Source organism: Marmota marmota, unplaced genomic scaffold (assembly GCF_001458135.2).
Source record: "Marmota marmota marmota unplaced genomic scaffold, marMar, whole genome shotgun sequence".
Lineage (NCBI taxonomy): Eukaryota > Metazoa > Chordata > Mammalia > Rodentia > Sciuridae > Marmota > Marmota marmota.
In genome coordinates, this window is record NW_026000057.1 from 10,773,181 (window position 1) to 10,794,827 (window position 21,647).

Here is a 21,647-nt window from a genome sequence, read left to right on the forward strand (position 1 = left end):
GTGGTAGCGCGCTCGTCTGGCATGCGTGCGGCCCGGGTTCGATCCTCAGCACCACATACCAACAAAGATGTTGTGTCTGCCGATAACTAAAAAAATAAATAAATATTAAAAAAAAAATATATAATGGCCCTTCCTCTTCATAAGCCATGAGCCAAAAGGTGTTTGGGGAGAAAGTACTATTCATAGAATAAGTGACTGCTGTTTCCTGGGCACTTTTCATTACCTCGACCCTGCGATATCTGTGGGTGCTGTAGACATATGCGATAGCTAAGGATGAGAGATGTAGAGAGGCAGACACTGAAACAGAGAATTCCCGCAGACAGTGATCTCAGCAATAGAAGTGTGTGGAAGAATTAGTGGTTACTCCAAGGAGGCCAGGGTGAGAGGCCTTCCAGGAGAGTTCTCCGTATGAATCTCTGGTAAGGGTGGAGAAAGGAGGCACTCCAGGCAGAGGGGAAGCCTGTACAAAGGGACAGAAGTTAAAAAAAAAAATGGAGCGAAATAACCCAGGGCTCTCTGGAGGCCTTATTAGTTAGCTTTTCTTCACTGTGACCAAAGCACCATACAAGCTGGAAGAGGAAAATTTTATTTTGGCTCTCAGTTTCGGAGGTTCAGTCCACAGTTGGCCTGCTCCATTCCTCTGGGCCCAAGATGAGGCAGAACTTGGTGAAAGGACCTGGTGGAGAGAAGCTGCTCAGCGCATGGCAGCCAGGAAGCAGGAGTGCTCGGGCCTCAGGGAAGAGACTCCCTTCCAGGGCATGCCCCTGTGACCCAGCTCCTCCAGGGACACCCCACCTGCCTAGAGTTACCACCCACTTAGTCCATTCAGATTGGGATGGACTGATGAGTCACTTTCTCAGTCTTTCATTGCTTCACCTCTGAACACTCCTGCATTAACTCAGGGATCTTGGGGAAACCTCATATCCAAACTATGATGGGCATAGAATAAATGCAATTTACATCTTTTAAAGAAGGCTTGGAGGGCGAGTCAAGGCGGCAGCTGCAGATCAATTGCATGCATTTGCTGTGTGCTTACATGCCACAGTCCAGCTGCAGCAAAATAACAGGGGGGTGACGAGCAACTTGTGTAGATTGATACAGCTGGAGTGGCAGCCGTTTATTGTAGGACAGGAGGGGTATATATACATTCCACACAGCTTATCTTAATTAACATAAACTAGATACAGCAGTTAACCAATAAGGAATCTCCACACTTAATGGCTCGCTGGCGTTACTTCACAAACCACTCCCTCTGGCAAAATGCCAGGCGCCATCCTGACTTGTTTACAGACCCTAACACTTACATGTCCTGCGCTTGGGTCATAGGATCTCAGTGTGTTCAGTGACCAGAAGTGGTGTGCATGCCCTGGTCATAGCCAGAAGATGAGGTCATGGAGACCGAAGTGACAGGCTCCTTTGTATAGAAGCCTAAAGGCTCCCTGTCTTTCACTGATTCATGCCCCTGAAATTCACAGGTTGAGCCCTAACCCCCAGTGTGATGGATTTGGAGACGGAGCCTTTGACAGGTGTTTAGGTAATTAGAGATCCTGAGGATGGGACCCCCACATGGCATTAGTGCGTGTGCTCTCTAGTTAGAAGTTACCTCTGGCTTCCATAGAATTGTTTGGGAGATTTGTATCATAAAGATAGCTCTCTTTTGGAACTGGGGTTGTGGCTCAGTGGTAGAGCACTTGCTAGCATATGTGGGGCACTGGGTTCGATCCTCAGCACCGCATATAAATAAATGAACAAAATAAAGGTCCATCAATGTCTGAAAAAAAAATTTTTTTAAAAGCTCTCTTTTGCAGTCTTTCTCTTTCCATTCTCTTCTGACCAAGAGAAAATGTTATATTACCTGTCATCTTCAAAGAATTCTATCACTATAACACTTTTTCTTTGAGTCCCCTTCATTGTAAAGCCATTTGTGCCCAGTAAACATTAGCATCATTGATGACTGAAAGTGGAATGAATAAATGTCCTAAGTAAGTGGCCTGCACCAGGTTTTCTTCTCATCCTCTTAGCTTCATCGTATTCTTTTCAGCAAATAACATGACTTTTGTTAGGTAATATCTCCTTTATCCATATTTATCTTAATTAGAAGGAAATTTTCAGGGCAATATAAATGTCCATGCCTGATAGGCACGGGGGTAGGCTCCTGCAGTCACAGTGACTTAGGAGGCTGAGGCAGGAGGATCACCAGATCAAGGCCAGCCTCAGCAACTTAGCAAGGCCTTAAACAACTCAGGGAGACCCTGTCTCTAAATTTCTAAATTAAAAAAAAAATTTTTTTTTAAAGGGTTGGGGATGTGGCTTAGTGGTTGAGATTCCCCTGGGTTTCAACTCCCTAATACAAAAAGAAAAAAAAAAAAAAGAGGATGGAGGACTAGGGGGTGTAGTCAGTGGTAGGATGTGTGTGAGGTCCTAAATTCAATCCTCAGTACCAAAACAAACAAACAAACAAAAAACGGAATTCTGCAGAGGCCCATGAGGGGACAAGCAAGAAGAGAGCCAGGTGTCCAGCAGGGTGGCCTTCTGATGCCAACAGCCTGGGTCCTTTGGGTAAACGTGTGTTTTTACCGTTCACCTGGCTCACAATTTGACTGGATTAAAAGGCTTCATCAACTGCTGATGACTTACCCTCTACTCTCCTATGCTTGTGTTGGTGTTGGGTTTTACTGTCAAGGCTGCTCTGGGGACATGCAGCTCTTAACCACTCAGAGCTGGTCTATTATGACTTGTTTTTTTTTTTTCTTGTTTTCCTTTTCTATTCCCAGGCGTCTGCCTTCTCTGTGACTCCCCCTCTGACCGGATGTCGTGGTTTATTTTTTCCCTGCCCTTTGCCATGCGACTGGCTGGATTTTAACCTTTTAGTACTCTAATCCTTTGTGCGGGTTCCTGTCTCTCCACTCTGTGGGGAGCTCCTGCTGTTCCTGGCGGGGGGGGGGNGCATGCCCTGGAAGGGAGTCTCTTCCCTGAGGCCCGAGCACTCCTGCTTCCTGGCTGCCATGCGCTGAGCAGCTTCTCTCCACCAGGTCCTTTCACCAAGTTCTGCCTCATCTTGGGCCCAGAGGAATGGAGCAGGCCAGTAGTGGTAGGAGAACCCTTTGTCATCCCTCAGCCAAGTTTTCTCGTCTCACTTACCAAGGCCTTTGCTTCTTGTGTTTCCAGTAGTTTCTACTGGGGAATAATTTCAACAGAACCCCAGGCAGCCTGTAGAACACCCCAGGTCTGGCTGTACATGATGGTGGCAGGGACTTTAGAGCAACACATGCCCTTGTTGTATGGCACAGGGGGAGTCAAACCATCTCCTGAGACCTGTGTCTCTTTGTGCATTGGTTACAAAATTGGATTTGTCCATAGAGCTCCAGGTGTTTTGAAGAGCTTCGAGTTAGCTGGGGGCCAGCATGGGTTCGAGGTGTCGGCCGGTTTCCAAGGACCCACAGCACTTCCCTTTATTTGGTGCTGGGATTGAACCCAGAGATTTGCTCATGCTAAGCATGAATTCTGCCACTGAGCTCTGTCCCCAACCCTTTTGAAAAAGGATTTCACTAAGTTACCGAGGCTGGCCTTGAACCTGCGAACCTCCTGCCTCAGCCTCCTGAGTAGCTGGGATTCCAGGCGTGTTCCACCATGCCTGGCGGCCTGGTGCTTCTTACTGGGTACAGTAGGGTCCATCCTGACTAGACTCCTTTCCAGATCCCAGACCTTTTCTGAGGAAGCCGGTGGTAATAGCCTTACTTTTCCCCAGCAGTTAAAATACAGAGGCAATTTTGTAGGGACCCAGCTGGTTACCTGTGGCTCAAATTACTAAGCAGTGTCTGTGTTCTTCCCAGAGGAGAGTCCCCACCAAGTCAGAGGGCATTATTATGACATGGCGGACTGTTCAGTCCTTCAGTTGGGCTGGATAAGCAAATTCTTCATCTAAAAATAATGGCTGGATATGGACGTCGGTCAAGATGTGCAGGGAGCAAGTTTGATTCTTAGAGTGAGTTGATGAGAAAAGCTCTGCGTTCCCTCTGGGCCGCGGGAGCCCAGCTGAATTATTAATTGCAATGTCTCTGGAATAGTAGGTCTTTATATCATCAGAGATAGAATATCTGGCCTGCAAGGAATTTGAGAGGAACTTGAAACTGAAAGTCTTTTCAAATGTAGCAGAAAGTGAAATGCAGTGTCTTTTTTCCAGAGGTAAGAGGGAAAGGGAGAAAGAAAGGAAAGAGACTGAGGAGTCACACGACATAACTTGGGGTACCTGATTGATTTCCAACTGAATGATACGGGATTTTATTTCCATTTTAGTGGGGCTGGGCCTGCTTCTGGCAGGTTCCTCCTGCCCTCCCTCATGTTCCCTAGCTCTCCTCACTTAGCATGGATTGTCTTTTCTATCCCGAGTGTCTAAATTCTAGGGAGCTTACGACCCTCTGATGTAAGGTATCTCCTGGGGCAGCTTTTCTGCTGAAAAGCAAAGTGTACACACAGCAGGTTCTCGCACCTGTCTGGAGCTGCTTGCCTCCACCTGCAAAACCCAGTGATCATCGTGCATTTAAGGGACCGATTATCTCCCCCATTCCTCATCCTGTGCCAGTGAATAGGAGGTTCTGTTCACTTATCTTGACTTGCACACAAGTATAGGTATTGTTTTTTCTTTTATGAGCCTTTGTTCCTAACCTCATTAGTCTGGCTTGTGTCCTAAGACCTATCCACAGAACCAGGGTGTCATGGACGCACCAGCTGGATTCTCCTCTGAAGCAAAATCTGTGAGAGGAAGTGCCAGCTTTTTCACGGGGCTTGAGCAGGAGTGGGCAACCAGCCTGCAGGCCAACTCTGGCCCCCAGCCTGGTTTTGGGACAGCCCATAAACTGGTTTTTAAATTTTTTAATGATTTTTTAAAATATATTCTGTGATGTGTGAAAATGACATAAAATTTCAGATTGCAGTGTTTAAAATATTGTGTCATTGGAGCACAGTTGTAATCATTTGCTTGCCTATTGTCTAAGGCTGCTTTGTCTTACAGTAGAATTGGGTCATTACAACAGGTACTGTATTGGCCAACAAAGTCCAAAGTGTTCACTGTCTGTCTCTTCACAGAAGAAGTTTGCTGACCCCAGGTTTAAATTAAAAATTAGCAATAATAGTCGACATCTTTTGAGTCTTACTGTGGACTAGCCAGTTGTGCTAAAAGTCTTTCAGGTATTATCTTGTTGAATCTTCATAACAACCTATACAGCATATTTCTTTTAATCATCATTTTAGAGATGAAGAAAAGGAGGATCAGAGAGGTTGTGTAACTTGGCCCATTATACACAGCTGATCAGTGTCAGAGCTGGAACTCATAACCACATTTGTCTGATTCCAGAGCCTTAACACTTAGCCACCACAAAAAGCCATCTCAGCTGGAGCAATATCCATGCATGTCCTTGGTGGGTCTGCAGTAGAGGACACAGATAAATTTTATTTAAAGTTTATTTCAGATTTAATTTATTTCTATTTTAATTAATTTAATTTTGTTTTCTTGACAGTTTGTGTTTGTCTTTCTCAGTGAGAGTATTTAAATTGCTTAAGGGTAGTGGCTGTTTGTGGCTCTCAGTGCAGTGCCCTGAATGTAGTAGAAACTGAATTAAAAGTCTGTTGCATGGCCCTGTGGTTCATACCTGTAATGCCAGTGGCTCCGGAGGCTGAGGCAGGAGGATCACAAGTTCAAAGCCAGCCTCAGCAAAAGCAAGGCGCTAAGCAACTCAGTGAGACCCTGTCTCTAAATAAAATACAAAATAGGGCTGGGGATGTGACTCAGTGGTCCAGTGCCCCTGAGTTCAATCCCTGGCACCAAAAAAATAAAAAGAGTTTATTGCATGAAGTGGGTAGAAAGGAGGGAAGAGGGAGATAAGGCATGAAAAAGGGGGAATAAGACAGAAAAAAAGAGGAAAGACACCATCAAGGAAGCGCTGGGGTGTCCCTGGCTCTGGCCTGACCGTGGATGGCTCCGTGCTGCTGCTTCCCCATACCAGAGCTCACAGGCATGGCTGCCCCTGTCTGGTGGTGCGCTCCTTCTGCTGCGGCCATCTGCTCCTATCCTCCTGCCTCCGTCCCTCCCCTCTGGTGACACTGTGGCTTCCTGGCACTTGGCCAAGACACATTGCCAACCTCTGAGGGAGCCTGGTGAGTCAGCCTTTGCTTTAGCGTGCGACCACTCGGACATGCAGAGGAGACAGGACAGCCAGGTCTCCCGGCCTCCTGTCCAGAGACAGCGGCTTACGCACGTCAAAGGGCAAAACTCTGACTCTGGAACGGGATCAAAGGAGTCATTTCTTGTCTTTCTTCTTCTTATCTTCCCAAGAAGGCTGCTGGCTGTAAGGGACCGTGCTGGCCAGTGGGGACTCATTTCCACTGGCCGCAGACCAGCAGAGAGCATCAGGTGCCTTTCTGGTGAGAATAAGGGGCAGATGGGCGGACAGGGACCCTCTTCCTTCCTGGGACTGCCTGGCACTGGGAGTTAGCATGAGGACTCAACAGGAGCAACAAAGTTGCACTTGGGCCTCTTAACTGTATCCAGGCTGCCAGCATTGAGTGGTAAGGAGGCCGGGGAGAGGCTGCCTCCAGCCAGGCACACTGACGTGTGTCGGTGAATCTCCTTATTTTTCATGATTTGGACCATTGTCATTTATTCATTTATTTAGCTCTGAGAGAAAGTAATGGAGAGTGGTATATTAGACTTACTTATTCTTATACCTAAAAAACAAATGTTGATTGAATCCTAAACTGAGCCAGTTCCAGGAATGGAAGAATGAATCCTTTCTAAAGAAATTTACAAATCTAATAGTGGCTCTAATAATAACAATTATAATAATCTGTGTACTGCCTGCCTACAATACATCAGGCACTGTATCAGGTTCTTTACAAAAACTGAACCTGTGTAGTAGGTACCCTTATTATCCCCTTCATGCTGATGATGAAATGGAGGCGGAGGGAGCGTGTTAGTCAGATTTCCATCGCTGTGACAAAATACCTGAGACAACAAGTTAAAAGGAGGAGAGATTTATTTTGGTTCAGAATTTCAGAAGGCTCAGCCCAAGGTTGGTTGGCTTCTTTATTTTGGGCTTGTGATGAGGCAGAACATCACGATAAGGCACCCATGGTAAAGCAAACTCCTCACCTCTTGATGGCCAGGAAATAAAAAGAGGGAGAGGAAGGAGTCAGGGTCCCAACATCTTCTTCAAAGGCATGCCCTCAGTCGCCTCACTTCCTCCCACTAGGCCTCAAAGTTTCCTTCACCTCCTAAAGCTGGTGACCACAGGCTGGTCAACAGGCCTGCAGCCTTTGGCCTTTGGGGGACATTTCAGATCCAAACCATAACAGAGAGGTTAAATTACTTTCTCAGAGTTGTTCAGCTTGTAAGTGGCAGAGTTGGGACCCAAACGCATCCTTGGCTCTAAGCCCATTCTCAACCACTGCACCACACTGCTTCTGATTATAGTAACTTGAGACTCACTGTGTGTCAAGCAAGGGGCCAAGGCACCCACACACTATCCCATTTAATTATCTACGATAGCCCTTACAAGGTGGCCCTCTGCAAATGACCTAACAGAGGCAAGAAGGACCCCAAAGAAATATTTATTAGTCATCCCTTACCCACAATTTTGCTTTCCAGGGTTTCAGTTAACCTAAAGTAGAAAATTCCAGAAATAAACAATTCCTAAATTTTAAATTGAACACCATTCTGAGTAGCATGGTGAAATCTCACATCATCGTCTTTATCTTACTCAGGACATGAATCATCCCCTTGTCCAGTGTATCCATGCTTTATGTATTATCTGCCCATTAGGTATGCAGTAGCCTCCTAGTGATCAGGTCAGCGCTTGTGTTCAAATAACTCCTATTTTACTTAATAATGGCCCAAAGCACAAGAATAGTGATGGTGGCAATTCAAATATCCCAGACAGAAGTTGTAAAGTGTTTCCTTTAAGTGCCAAAGGTGAAAGTATGATAAGATTATTTTGAGCCAGAGACCACATTTGAATACTTTTATTATAGTCTACTGTTAAAGTTGTTTTATTTTTAATTTTATTTTTTAAATTCAGTTGTCTATGGACACAGTGTCTTTATTTATTCATTTATTTTTCTGTGGTGTGAGGATCAAACCCAGTGCCTCACACTTGCTAGGCAAGCACTCTACCCCTGAGCCCCAGCCCCAGCCTACAATTGTTCTATTTTTATTATTAGTTGTTAATCTCTTTCGGTGCCTAGTTTATGAAGTAAACTTCATCATAGATATATGTGTGCATGTATGTAGATATAGGGGAAAATATACTGCATATCGACTTCATTACCATCTGCAATTCAAGGCATTCGGGTGGGGCCATAAACATATCCTGGCAGATAGGGGATCTACAGTAGAGCCAATCCAGATGTGCCTCTGGAGCCTGTGCCTTAATCATAGCCACATGCTGACTGCACAGTGCGCGTGGAATAGAGGGATGGGTGATGGCGGGGCCTGGAGCCCCACAGCCTGCTTAGGAAAATACTGTCTCTGATGACATGTCAGAGGAGGCAGCCTTTGAGGATGATGCCAGGCCCCTGTCCTCAGCTTATCTCTCTCTGCCAAGGTGCCCACTTTAGTACCCCCCCCCCCAGGTTAGAGCTCCAGAGCACTGATCTAGAAGTCCTGGGGAACCTCAGGCACGTTCCTAGGAGAGGTCACACTCAAGTCCACAGCCCACAGGGCACGTCTGCTGGAACCTGAAGCTACAGCTGGAGCCAGGAGAGCCCTGGTTCCAGGACCGGGAAAGGTCACCGCTTGTCCCAGGAGGGCCGGCCGGGCTGGTCCCAGAGGCTCAGACTTGGAGGGCTGTCCCTGCAGCCCAGACCCCTCGCCCCGCAGGTCACCCCTACTTGAATCCGTTCTCTTACAGACAGATCCTGGTGAGGGATGATGAGGACAGACAGGGAAGCAACAGAGTTGGGGCTGGGAGGGAAGGAATTCGTAACCCCACGGGGCGGTCATTGTCTCAGCCCAGACCCGCCCGCGCCTCTTCAGCTGGAGCCCAGCAGCGGGCCTCCCTGGGGCGGGGCCTGTTGCCATGGAGACGGGCGCACAGCCGCAGACGCTCTGCGCAGGGCCGGGTCTGGGACGCCAGAGCTGAGGTTGCAGGTTGTTGGAGATCACTGTGTGGAGGCCTGGGGGCCGGATTACCTGGCCAGGAAAGGACCATTTGTGAGGTTCTCTGTGTAATACGTGTTGGTTTAAGAATGTGAGCAAGAGAAAAATTGCGCTCTATATGCGTACTATGGATCGAAATGCATCTGCTATCAGGAATAACAAATTAGAGTAAAAAAATAAAAATTAAAAAAAGAATGTGAGCAAGAGAAAGCCAGGAGCCTAGCAAGGCGTAATCAGCAACCTCTAAGATGCCAACCCAGGGAGAGTTGCTGGGTAGAATCCCTAACTCCAAATCACTCCTGGACTGGGGTGTAGCTCAGTGGTAGAGCCCTAGCCTAGCATGCATAAGGCCCCGAGTTCCATCCCCAGCGCTGCAAACCAAACCGCTGGTAATTAAACAAGGTAAACCACGGAGCAATTGAGGAAGGAGCTGGGCATCACCTTGAATTTCATTGTTCATGTGACAAGTGTCAGCATGAAACTCCTTAGAAAAACAACACATTCCTGTTGTGTGCATCAGTGTAGACTCAGGAATCTGGAGCTAGCACTGGGAGGTTTTATGCCAGGTATACTCTAAACAGAGAGTCCACTTTGAACTTCCCAAGTCAAACAGTGGCAAAGCAAATGAGCCTTCTGTTCACATGCTTACAAAGAACATGGAACAGCAGACAGACTGCTGAGCATTTGATTGACCCTTCACCCTCTCAGGAATATACCCAGGAGGAGAGCCAGGGCGGGTGCAGGTCACCTTGACCCACAGAAGTTGTAGACCCTTTTCTCCACCAATCTTTTATGCCTTCTTGGTCATGGAGCCAACTGCCAGCTCCACAGGTCACACCATAGGTAAGACAGACATAGCATTTTCCATTTATCTTCCTTCTGTTTTCAAGAGAAGAGCCAGGTCACTCTTGTGAGAGCCTGCACTAGCCCAGACCTCCTTAACCTTTTATCCACAATAGGTGTTTTGGGTTGAACTGTGTCCCCCCGAGAAGATCTATTTAAGTCCTAAACCCTGATGCCTCATTTGGAAAGAGGTCTTTGCAGATGTAATCAAGTTAAGATGAGATCATACCCATATTAGGGTGGGCCCTAATCCAATGTGACTGGGATCCTTATAAGAAGAGAAAACGGGGTTGGGATGGGACCCAGTGGTGGAGAGCTTAGCATGTGCAAGGCCCTAGATCCATCCCTAGCACCACAAAAGAGAGTAAGGGAGAGAGAGAAAGTGAGCAAGCAGAGCCACAGGGAGGAGGCTATAATGTGAACAAGCAAAGATACACAGGAAGAAGAGGGCCAGAGGGCCACATCTACAAGCCTGGGAAGGCCTGGGGCTACCAGAAGCTGGAAAAAGGCGAGAAACATCCTCCCCAAAGGCTTCAGAGGAAGCATGGCCCGGGCAATGCCTTCAGTTTGGACTTCTGGCCTCCAGACTGTATTGTCCTAAGCCATGTGGGTTTGCGGTACTTTTATATATATATATATATATATATATATATATATATATATATATATATATATNTTTAAAAAAAAAAAAAAAAAAAGATTGTCAAATCAGAGGCCTTGATTTAGGGGAAGGGAGAGTTTTCTCAAGACCAAGATAGGAAAGTATATTTTCATTTACAAAGACAAAAAGATGACAATGGCTCGGGAGGCTGAGACAGGAGGATTGTAGGTTTGAAGCCAGCCTCAGCAACTTAGTGAGGCCGTAAGCAACCTGTGAGACCATGTCTCAAAATTTTTTTAAAGAAGGGCTGTAGATATGGTTCAGTGGTTAAGCGCCCTTGAGTTCAATCCCTAGGACCAAAAAAGAAAAGAAAAACAAATAAAAAGCTGAAACCCACAAATTATAGACTAAGGAATTTGATATCAAGTGTAATTCTAGAGAAGGATTATTAATGGGATAGTTCAGAAACACCTATAAAAGAAAGCAACCTGAGTTCTGTAAGAATAAATTATATCAGACCAATGGCAATTCCTTTTGGAGACCTACTGGACTCAAATATTAGTTGTCTGTTCAATATGCATCATATATGTCATATGAGAAAGGTGACAAGAAAAGTACCATTAACTCGGTAGTATTAATAAAAGGACATATGTGGAGTCAGGAAAAAGATGATTATTTTCTGTTCTCTGCTGGTTGTGTCTTCAGTTTTAGGCAATACCCTGTGGAAAATACAAAAAGTATTCTCGAGGGAGACAGGTGCTGGATCTGTGTCCCCTTTCCTTCAAACACCACCTAGCTGAGAAGGGCTGTCCTGAATCCTGAGACCCAATCAACTGTGAGCTGGAGGAAGGGAATGTGTCCCCAGGACTGATTTTGAGGGGTTTTGTTTATGTCATTTATATTTGTATCCCTCATACCTAATACACTGCCCATCACATAAGCATTTTGAGATGTACCATATTTAGGGGTGATCCCAATGCCGGGCCAGTTATAGTGTGACCTCCTGGATGGAGCCGGCTCCATTGGCTCTCTGGTTGGTTCACATCTGTTCATATGATACCAACAGCTAAGGCCAACGTGATTCACCTGCGATCATTTTCTGACAGTCTTACTCGGTCTAGGACCTCCTCATAGCCTCTGAAGAATGATCCCAATGTCTAAGATAGGGGTCCTTATCAGGAACCTGTTGGGGTTTACCCCAAACCACTCAACCCCACTGACTGCCAAGAGTGGACCTGTGAAATCCATCAGAACAACATCTCTTCCCCTCTGCCCATGCCTGAACAGAAGGCTGGAAACAGAGGTTCCTTACCATCCTCTTTCATAAGAACATTGGGCAATAGTTTTCATAGAGTTTTTGGAAAGCAAAGACAAGAAAAGTGAAAGAACAACTTCATTGGGCAGAGTTTGTAAGCTCTCGATTTCAGGTTGCCTCCTTCTGGCTGATTGTGCTTATCTGTCTCCGAAACACATCGCCTCTTTAATCAGCTGGCTTTGTGCCACTCTGGAGTTGCCTGATGACCATTTCTGCTCTTGCCCATTCTGAAGGACCATCAGCGCACTCCGAAAGAGGAACAGAGAAAGCCACAAGACATGGCCTCTAGTTTACTTTTACTTCATAATGGCTACTCCACACTAAGTTGGTGACTTGGTCTTTCTAAACCTCAAATCCCATTCACATTAAAGCCTGTTCTACCCATTTCTGGGTTTTCTTTGAGGACCAAAGAGAAAATCTACTATGAAGGCATTTTCTAAATTATCACCCACTAAGCAGATATGTAGAATTGCTGCTTTCTAATGGTGTCTAGTCCAAGTATTTTCCAATGGTGAGATGAACTTTGATCTTTATGCCATATTATATCACCCATCCCTTGCATCATTCTGTCTATTTATTGGGCAGCTACACGTAACAGGCATTGCACTAGGAGCTAAGGAGTGAGAGATCAAAGATGAAAACCTCCAACTAGGTTTGGCAAAGAATCCCATAGAGCTCTCAGGAGTCGAACCCCACCCAGACTGGGTGTGGGAGTGTCTGGAGGCTGCAGGGGAAGTCAGAGAATCCTTCCAAATGTGAGTTGTGATTTTGCTGAGCTCTGAAGGAGTCAGAGGAGTTAACCAGAGGAAGATGAGAGTGTTCCTGGTAGAGCAAGTGGTACATGAGCTTAGAGGTGGGTGTTTCCCAAAGGGGGTGCTATTGACAATTAGTGGGGACAAATGTATGGGCCTCTCCGTGCCTTGGGGGATGTTTGGCATCCCTGCCTCAGAGCTAAATATCAGTAGTACACCCATACCCACACCCAATGTGACAGTTCAAAATGCATACCTGACCACTTCATGGGGCATCCCATGGTTGAGGGACACTGCTGAGAAGATTCATGGAGGAATTGGAACTAGAATATGACTAGGTAAGACAGAAGGGGCAGAAAAATTAGGAAGGCAGATTATAAATGCCCTGTATGCCATCTGAAGATTACTTCCTAGAAGGAATTTCCTTGATAGACCATATACAAAGTGTTTGGATGGAGTCTGGCACATAATACAGGGTCAATAAATTCTGTATCACTATTTCTCAGGATCCCGCCCAACCCTATTAGTCACAAATGCACATCAGAGATTCAAATGCACACCACAGTCAAACTGGCTGATGACAGTTAATGCTAATGTCCCTTCAACTGGACAGAAACAGTGACAAGGGGAAAGATCTCTCCAAGGAGTCAGTAAGGTGTGCAGCAACCTTAATCCCCAGGATCTTGGGCTCTTTTCTGGTGTGTGTGTGTGTGTGTGTGTGTGTGTGTGTTGCTGATCAAACTCATGGCTTTGTGAATGCTAAGCACATGCTCTACCACTGACTTGACATACTCAGCCCCACCTCTCTGCCCTTGAGGCCCCACATCTGGTTGCTGGAAATCTCAATCCAGGCAAACTCTAACCCAGAAAGAAAAAGATCAAAGGCCACTATCACCTCTACCCGTCACTAGGGAGTGCCAAGGTGAAGATACCGTGGAGTGCTAATACATCCTGTGGCAACCCAAGCCCCAACTTCTAAGCACTTGTGCTCACTGCCATAGCATGAACTAAAAATAAGGCTGCATTTTTCTATAATCAGCAATGTTATGTGTATTTGTTAGGTTCCAGCCTGGCCCTCAAACCCCATTTTACCCATATAGTAATTAAACCATAGCGGTGAAGGTATTTGGAACCCCACTATCCTATGTAATGCTATTTCCAAGTAAGAGGTGTTTCTAATTCCAAGCAAAAGATTGAAAAGAAATATGACCCCCATTTGTCATACCCTTACCCAGATTCCAGTCATACTTAGCTACTACTCTTTTATTGTTATTATTATTATTATTATTATTATTTGGTACTGGGGATTGAACCCAGGGGTGCTTAACCACGGAGCCACATCCCCAGCCCTTTTTTGTATTTTATTTAGAGACAGGGTCTCATTGAGTTGCCTAGGGCCTTGCTAAGTTGCTGAGGCTGGCTTTGACCTTGCGATCTCCCTGCCTCAGCCTCCCGAGTCTCTGGGATTACAGGCATGCACCTCCAAGTCTTTACTTGTGCTGTGCTCTGTGCCTGAAATGCTCTTGCAAATCATATCCCTCCTGTGGGCACCCAGAGCACACAGTTCCTCTCGCTGTCAAGCACTTGCCACTCCACATTACAATGGCCTGTTTATTAATCCATCTTCCAAACTGGACTGTGACCTTGCCAAAGGCTCAGAATTCATTAAATTCTTCTCTGTGTCCTCAGTGCCTAATCAATACCTGAAACCTACTCCATTTTCAGTAAGTGTTCATTGGAATGAATGATTGAATAAGTGCACCTTCTCTGACTCTAAGCTCAGCTGCAAGACCAGGATCTCTCCCACTTCTCCATCTTCTGCGAACAGAGACCCAATCCATATATATAACCTTAAGAATCTGGGTTGCATGGAGACAGAGAAGGAGGGAGAGAAGGAAGAAAGGATGTGCTGGGGGAGGGGCCAGCATTTAATGCATTTGGATTTGGGATGGGCTCAGTAGCAGAGTGAAAAGAGGTGAGGACTCCCTCCACAGCAGGCCAGACACCTTTGTGAGGACTTGTTCTAGGAAGAGGACACTGTGGGGTGGGACAGCCTGCCTGGAGTTTCAGGAATTGATCCTTATTAAACTATAGGCTTCTGAAGCAGGGCATAGGTCCACACAGAATCTCACACACAAATGTTTACAGCAGCCTTATTCATAATAGCCAAAAAGTGGAAAAACCCAAATGTCCATCAAATAATGAGAATGGATAAATAGGGTGTGCTGTATGCACACAGGGGACAATGGCCATGAAAAGGAATGAAATAGTAATAGATGCTACAACATGGACAAACTTTGAAAGACAGAGCCAGACACATAAGATCACACAGATGATTTCATTTATGTGACAAATATATATTTACTTGTATGGCAGAGTCCCATAGAAAGTAGAAATATATAGACAGAAAGTAGATTGGTGAGTATTTAGGCCTACGGGAGGTGGGAAGGGAAGTTGGGCCTGACAACTAGAGGGTATAACATTGTTGTTGTTGTTCTATTTTGAGGTGATGAAAATGTTCTAAAGTTAACAGTGGTAATAGTTGCCCACTTCTGTGAATGCACTAGAAGCCACTGAACTGTATATTTTATACAGGAGAATCACATAGTATGTGATTTATATCTCAAAGAAGCTATTTAAACACATGAAACTCTGTAGCAGATGGTCACCTGTGCTTTGGAAGACTGTGTGCCAAAATTCACGTGTCCATGCGTTTCCAGGGTCTGTTGACTTCCCTGGGTTCTCTGTGATCTCCTGGTCCTCTGCTACCACCACTGGTAACTGCTCTCCGAAGCTAAGGCCCCTGTGAGGGCTCAATGCAATGCTTGACTACAGAAAGAATATAATAAATATTAATGGAAGCAATGTAATAAATATTAATGTAATCAAACATGCAGATCAAATATGTAGTCTTATTGAAATAAAAATGATTAGTGATCACTTTGATAACTGAAAAGGATACAGTGTTCTGTTTTGAAAAGGGAGTTGAAAAAAAGAGTGATTGTGAATTCCATTCCCATATGTAAGGGTTTTTTTTTTATTCTAAAGTATTATTTGTAATATGAGGCTCTATCACTTTTCTTGTTTTAGGGGATTGAATCCATGCCTGCATGCCAGGCAAGTGCCCTACCGCTGAGCTACATCCTCAGCTCTCCTAATCATTTTATATACCTATTTGTTGACCACTTTCATACTATTAATATTTTTTTTAGTTATACATGAACACAACATCTTTATTTTGTTTGTTTATATTTATGTGGTGCTCACATGTGCTCTACCACTGAGCCACAACCCCAGTCCTACTGTTAATATTTTTTAAGTAAATTTAAGAAGTTGGTAAGAAATTAGGTTATGCGAATATGTAGTTTGTCAAGTTTCTTAACCTTCAACAGAAAACTTCATCATCAGAAAAGAGGGTCTGCTGTCTCCTCAATCAGATGAATGCACCATAAGCCTTTTCTCTGAATGAGTAGAACTACAAAAAGCAGAAAACTGTTTTTTGCAATGGGGAGGTTGGAAAGGTTTGTGAAACTGGACCTTTTTTTTTTTTTTTTTTTTTTTACTAACAGGGTTGCTTAGAGACAGGTATAAAAAGTTTCTTCTTGATTATCAAGAAAACTCTCATCTTGACAGAGGATGAGAGTATCTAAGTCTGAAATAAAAAGAAGTTTACCCTAAATTCTCTAAGTAATGCAGTGCAGGAAGAGGAAGTTGTTGAGCAAAAGAAGAGAAATAATCAGAAACTAATCAAAATGAAAGAAAATGAACACTTACAACTTGGGTACAATGCTCCCTTGAAATTTCTTGTTCAAGCTCATTCATTACATCAACAAAAAGGACAAGGACCATGCTCCTGTCATCTGTCCAACATGAAAATGCATTAGCATATCATTAGCATGTGGCAAAGTTTAGATTTTTCCATTTATAAACATGTGGTCTGGATGAGCATCCTGCACACCAGCAATCTGTTCTGAAATTGCATCTACATTTGCACATTTAATATCCCTCAATGATTCATTCCTGAAACATCCTCCATCGGTAAAACCATTGGACATAGAAGTCTCATTCACATTGACTTTGGAAGGCAGGCTGCCTCCTTAAATCGCCCACTTAAGGACATACAATGAAATGCCTCGTTAAGAACCTTAATTTAAAGCAGCACACAGTTCTGTATGTCAGAGGTAATAATTACCTTCCTTAATGAGCCTGACTTTTCCCTGTGATGAGTAAGCCTTCCCCTGCCTTGTTTATAGGAACTCTGGATTTATTTCTGACTTTCTTCAAGTGCTGTTATTTAAAAAAATAATAAAATTATGTCTGTTTGCCTACTCTATACTGAAAACATNCCTTTTTTTTTTTTTTTTTTTGCTTTTTAAAAGCTACTTGAAACATCTAAGGCAATGGGTTCTTTTTCTTCTTCTTTCTTTCTTCTCCCCCCACCCCTTTTTTTGACCAACCAAGGTTAGCGGGTGCTCTCACACGCACCCCAAACACTCCTCTAAATCTGAACTTCCCTATACTTGGTTTTTTTCCCCTCGAATCTCTTCTCCCTGCGTGGCAGCACATCTTCTCTCTGATCTGTCACGCTCGGGTACCAATCCTGGCTGCGTTGCGCAGGCGACGTGCGCGGTCGCCTCTCCTCCCCGCGTGCATCCCGCAGCCCCACTCGGGGGATGGAGCCCGGCGGCCGAGCCGGCGCGCGAGCAGCTGACTGCTGACTCAGGCGCAGCGAGCCGCCCGCGAATCTCGGCGCAGCTCGCTGCTGCATCCCTATCCCACAATCCCTTGCCGGGCTTGCTGCAGTCCTTTCCACGGACGCCGAGAGAAAAGATGTCCTATAAGATAAAGATTGATTGGTCTGAGTGCCGAAGGGGGTCTCCCACTTGTTAATGACCCAGAAACAGTCCTGCCGACTTGGCTGAGCCTCCTCTCGTTTCCTCCATTTTCCTTCTCCTCTGTCCTGTTCCTGAGCTGGCACATCCCTCCCTAGAGCAGAAGATATGCTGGGCTTCTGATGATGGCTGCACTGCATGGTAGGGAATTTTAACCAGTCTCTTTGCATGGTGCTTCCAGACTTGAGATGGTAGCAGAAATGGGCTTTGTTCTTTTGGATTGCCGCGGAGCTCCAGCGACAGACTCGGGAGGATTTAATTCTTCTTTGCCTGATTAGTCTGTCTGCAGAAATGGGTAGGTTCAGAGGTCGGGGCTGCTTCGTGCTGTGCCAGGTTGATAACTGATTTCTCCTGCTCTCTCTTGTATCTGGCCTCCTCACCCCCACCCCTTTCTGATAGTGGTGCTGCATGCTCCATAACTCTTTAGAGACCCACTGCTTGCTTAAACAAAGGCATCAAATTAACCAGTTGTGGGGGGCAAAGTTATGCAAGATTTTTTTTTTTTCCATCAAGTTCTATGTGAATTTGCTAGGTTTTAGGTTTTATCTTTATTTTTTTTTCCTGGTCTTTATTTGAATGTTGTCTTGGTTTGTTTTAAGTAAAAAAAAGAAAAAAAAATCCCTGTATCTTTCTGTTGAGATGAAATATTTAATTTGCAGGATTCCTTCCTCTATACCCCAGGGTGGAGGAGAACGTGGGATGCACCCTCCCCCACCCTGCCCTCTGTTAAGAGAACCCTGGGGTTGAGTTCCGTGGCTCCCAGTTACCATTGGAAACCCATTCATTAAAAATGCACACGACTCGACCCTCTGAATTCTGAATGCCATTGAGAACCAGCAAACAAAAATACACAGCAGATGATTTCTTTCTTTCAGATAATTTTTTTTTTCCTGCCTTGGAAGTACAATCAAATCTGGGTGGAGCTCAATGGTAGCAATACACTGAGCAGGGGAAAAAAAAAAATCTTTGGTTTGGCCCTTAGGTTTCACTTCCTTAAACTGTGGGTAATATTTTTGTATCAGAGCTTTTTCTACAAGAATGCCCCACCCTGTCGTTAGTTCTTCTTGTAGGAGATAGAAGAGCACGCAGAAAGGCTATTGAAAGCTAAAAATTGAATGTTAATCAATGCATTCAGAATCAAAAGAGAAAATATTTTTGTCTGAAGAAAAGATCATTTCAATGTCCTAGCTTTCAAGAACATATAGACTCAGGATGAGGTATTTAAAAAATTATCAGTTCGTTTCTTCAGCTTGGATCATATTACAGCAGTTTTATTCCTTGTGAATAAATCGGAGGTTTCTTAAAAACCTACAGTATGTAAGAAGAGCCATTTGTTTGCTCAGATCTTTAAACTGATTTCTCAAATAGTATTAGGATTCATTTTGCCTAGGGTGAATTTTGGGGGGCTTTCATTAATTTGGGGGGCAGATGCTTTATTGGCACTGTTCCTAATCCACTGTGATGTTAAATAATGCAGGCCCCTCCCCAGCAAGCACACAATGAGAAGTTTCATGTGCACTGTGGTAGGAGAAAGCCGCTTTCTTATGCCAAGATCTCAGTTGGTAGCCCTTCCTGAACCACTAAGCATTTCTTTCCAATTTCTCCTAGAAAGACCCAAGTGATTTGCATTGCAAAGGTTAAAACTCTGCTGAATGTAAAAAATTCTCAGATAGAATGTGCTTTCAGAATATGTGAATGCAGCATATTTAACCCACACGTTTGTCTAAAAAGGGGGAATAAAATCTACACATTTTCACCATAGTTAATGTTCCAATCCTGAGATGACTTAATTGTTAAGATTTAGAGGATAACAAAAGATTAGTAGACTTTGTGATTTGTGAAAGTCAAAACACTCATTCTTTGTCTTTACTAAGAAATGAAAATGGTCTTCATCCGGATAACTTTAGGCTTTAATTTCTCTAAGCTTTTGACCTTCTTTTTTTTTAATCTTCATTAAATAGGAAAAATCCTGTTTATTCCCAGGTTTCTGCACAAGGAAAAAAAGAAAAAAAAAAAATAAGAAAAATCCCAAATATGTAGCAATTTTTAAAATTTACCAAAGTTTAATTTTGAAGATTCTCTCATACCCCTTTTCATTCTCTCTGATAAAACTAACACTTTAACCAAATATTTGTAGGTATTATTGGGATATACAGAAGAGAAATACTTTCAAACTTGAAAGCATTTACTGCCAAATTATTTATATCTTGGGGTTTTTTCCTCCCAGTGGGGTTGGAACCCAGGACCTTGTGCATGCTAGGCAAGCACAGTACCACCGAGCTACACCCCGCCAGCCCCTTCGTAGTTTTTCTTTTTTTTCCCTCAAAAAATGTGAGCAAATGACTTCCACGTTGTGACAAAATGACAATTTGCACACAACTGTAACAGCTTTCTTTTTTCAATTCTCTGTTGCCATTTGTGTCTCTATTGCTTATACAAGTGTTTCAGTGTCAGAGTACAATTTGCTGTCAAATGAGGTTTTTTTTTTTTAATATTTCTATTGTGCAAATTGTCTGAATTTAACCAATTAGGTTTCTTCCTGAATTTGGAGTTTTAGATTAAGACTAGGAAGTGAGAAAAAAAAAAATGAGTTAAGTAGTCAAATAGCATCATTGAAAAACCAGGGGTTGCTGCTTTTTGTCTACTAATCTCACATCCCTGCTCCTTGACCCTCTCTGCCTTCTTAGTCTCAATAGCCTCCATTTTTCCACTAAGTGCTGTTTATTATTTTTCTTGAAAATCTATTAATTGAAGGAAACATTGTAGCCAACAACAGAATTAAATAATGTACTTCCTATACTCCAGTGGCCAAAAGGGGTTTACTGTCACTTAGGCTTGTGTCTCTTGAAGTTCTGATGATAAATAAATTTCTCTGCCCACTTCTTGTCAGCCTCTTCCCATCCCCAGAGTCTGTCCCCACCACTGAGCACCCTGGCTGTCCGCTGCCTTTCTTGCGGTCCAAGAATGCTCAGCCTCTTTGTGTCACCCACAAGGAAAGCAAGGGGAGAGAGACTTGACAGGATGATTGATGGAGGGAGAAGAGACCCCACTCATCTTGATTGTCCCAGGGTACCGAAATCAGCCCAACCACTTAACACTCCATCACACCGAAGCAGCCTCTGAAAGTTGGAAAACCCAAATCAAAGCTTAAGACCTGAAGCCAAAGGTGAGGCTTTCTATAAAGAAGGCAATGGCCAACGATGACCTAGCTACACTGAAGAGAGACATCGGGGACACAGGTGTAGGTATTATGGAGAGAAGTTAGAGTTCAGCTCAAAAATCAACCGTGATATAGAAAAAGGCAGCACATCATACATTGGACCCTGGAAATTAAAGGGAGTGACTTGGGAAATTGGGTACATCCTTGCCTGGAGACAAGTTAAAGTAGACAGCTCTTTAATTGATGCCCCGCCCCCTACACACAAGCATACACACACACACACATACACACTCACACACTACACACACTATCAGGAAAGAGAATGCATCCAGCCTTCTAATTTATAAAATGGCCCATCTGGGATAGAGGCTTGATTTAACTGGAAGTGGGTCACCCTGTTTTAATTTCACTTAAGATTGTCCTCTTTTCTTTCTTCTAGTCGTTCCTCGGTAACAGTGCAAATTCAATTACAGGTGAATGCTAGAAGGCTCATCACTTAAAATAACTACAAATACCTGTTTCTCTAAGCATGCTTTCACCTGTGCCTTGCACGCTAGGTGTCACCTGCTCTGGCAGGTAGAGGGTAATATATGAGTTATAAATAATCTTAATGGTTCAAGATTTCCTTTTTATAAATGTACCAAAAGATTTTTTATCTCCAGAGATGGTGATTTTTGCCTGCCCACACCCTTGTCACTGGCCCAAGAACAAAAATGTAAGCGTAGTAATAAATAAATTTACCCAAAGGGGCAACAAAGAAAAGCGTCATAAAACTAGACTGTAGGAATGGGATTGAAGCCAGGTGCTGAGGTACACACCTGCAATCCCAGCTCCTCAAGGAAGCTGAGGCAGGAGGATCCCAAGTTCAAGGCCAGCCTGGGCAATGTAGCAAGACTGTCTCAAAATGAAAAAAACACTTAGGGACATATCTCT

General features: G+C 44.2%; 1 protein-coding gene across 12 annotated transcripts in view; it reads left to right on the forward strand.

Moving 5' to 3' along the window:
• Positions 1 to 21,647, forward strand: part of Trim2 (tripartite motif containing 2) — a 189,328-nt gene that overhangs the window by 95,742 nt on the left and 71,939 nt on the right. For 2 of the 12 annotated variants that reach the window (XM_048813535.1, XM_048813536.1), the window contains exon 1: positions 17,396 to 17,695. The exons of 9 other annotated variants lie outside the window; for them this stretch is intronic. In XM_048813535.1, coding sequence (XP_048669492.1) covers positions 17,693 to 17,695 — 3 coding nt within the window. In that variant the 5' untranslated portion in view covers positions 17,396 to 17,692. Of the gene's footprint in view, positions 1 to 17,395; positions 17,696 to 17,725; positions 17,850 to 21,647 lie in introns of those variants that run through there. One more of the 12 variants, XM_048813540.1, reaches the window with a different exon arrangement.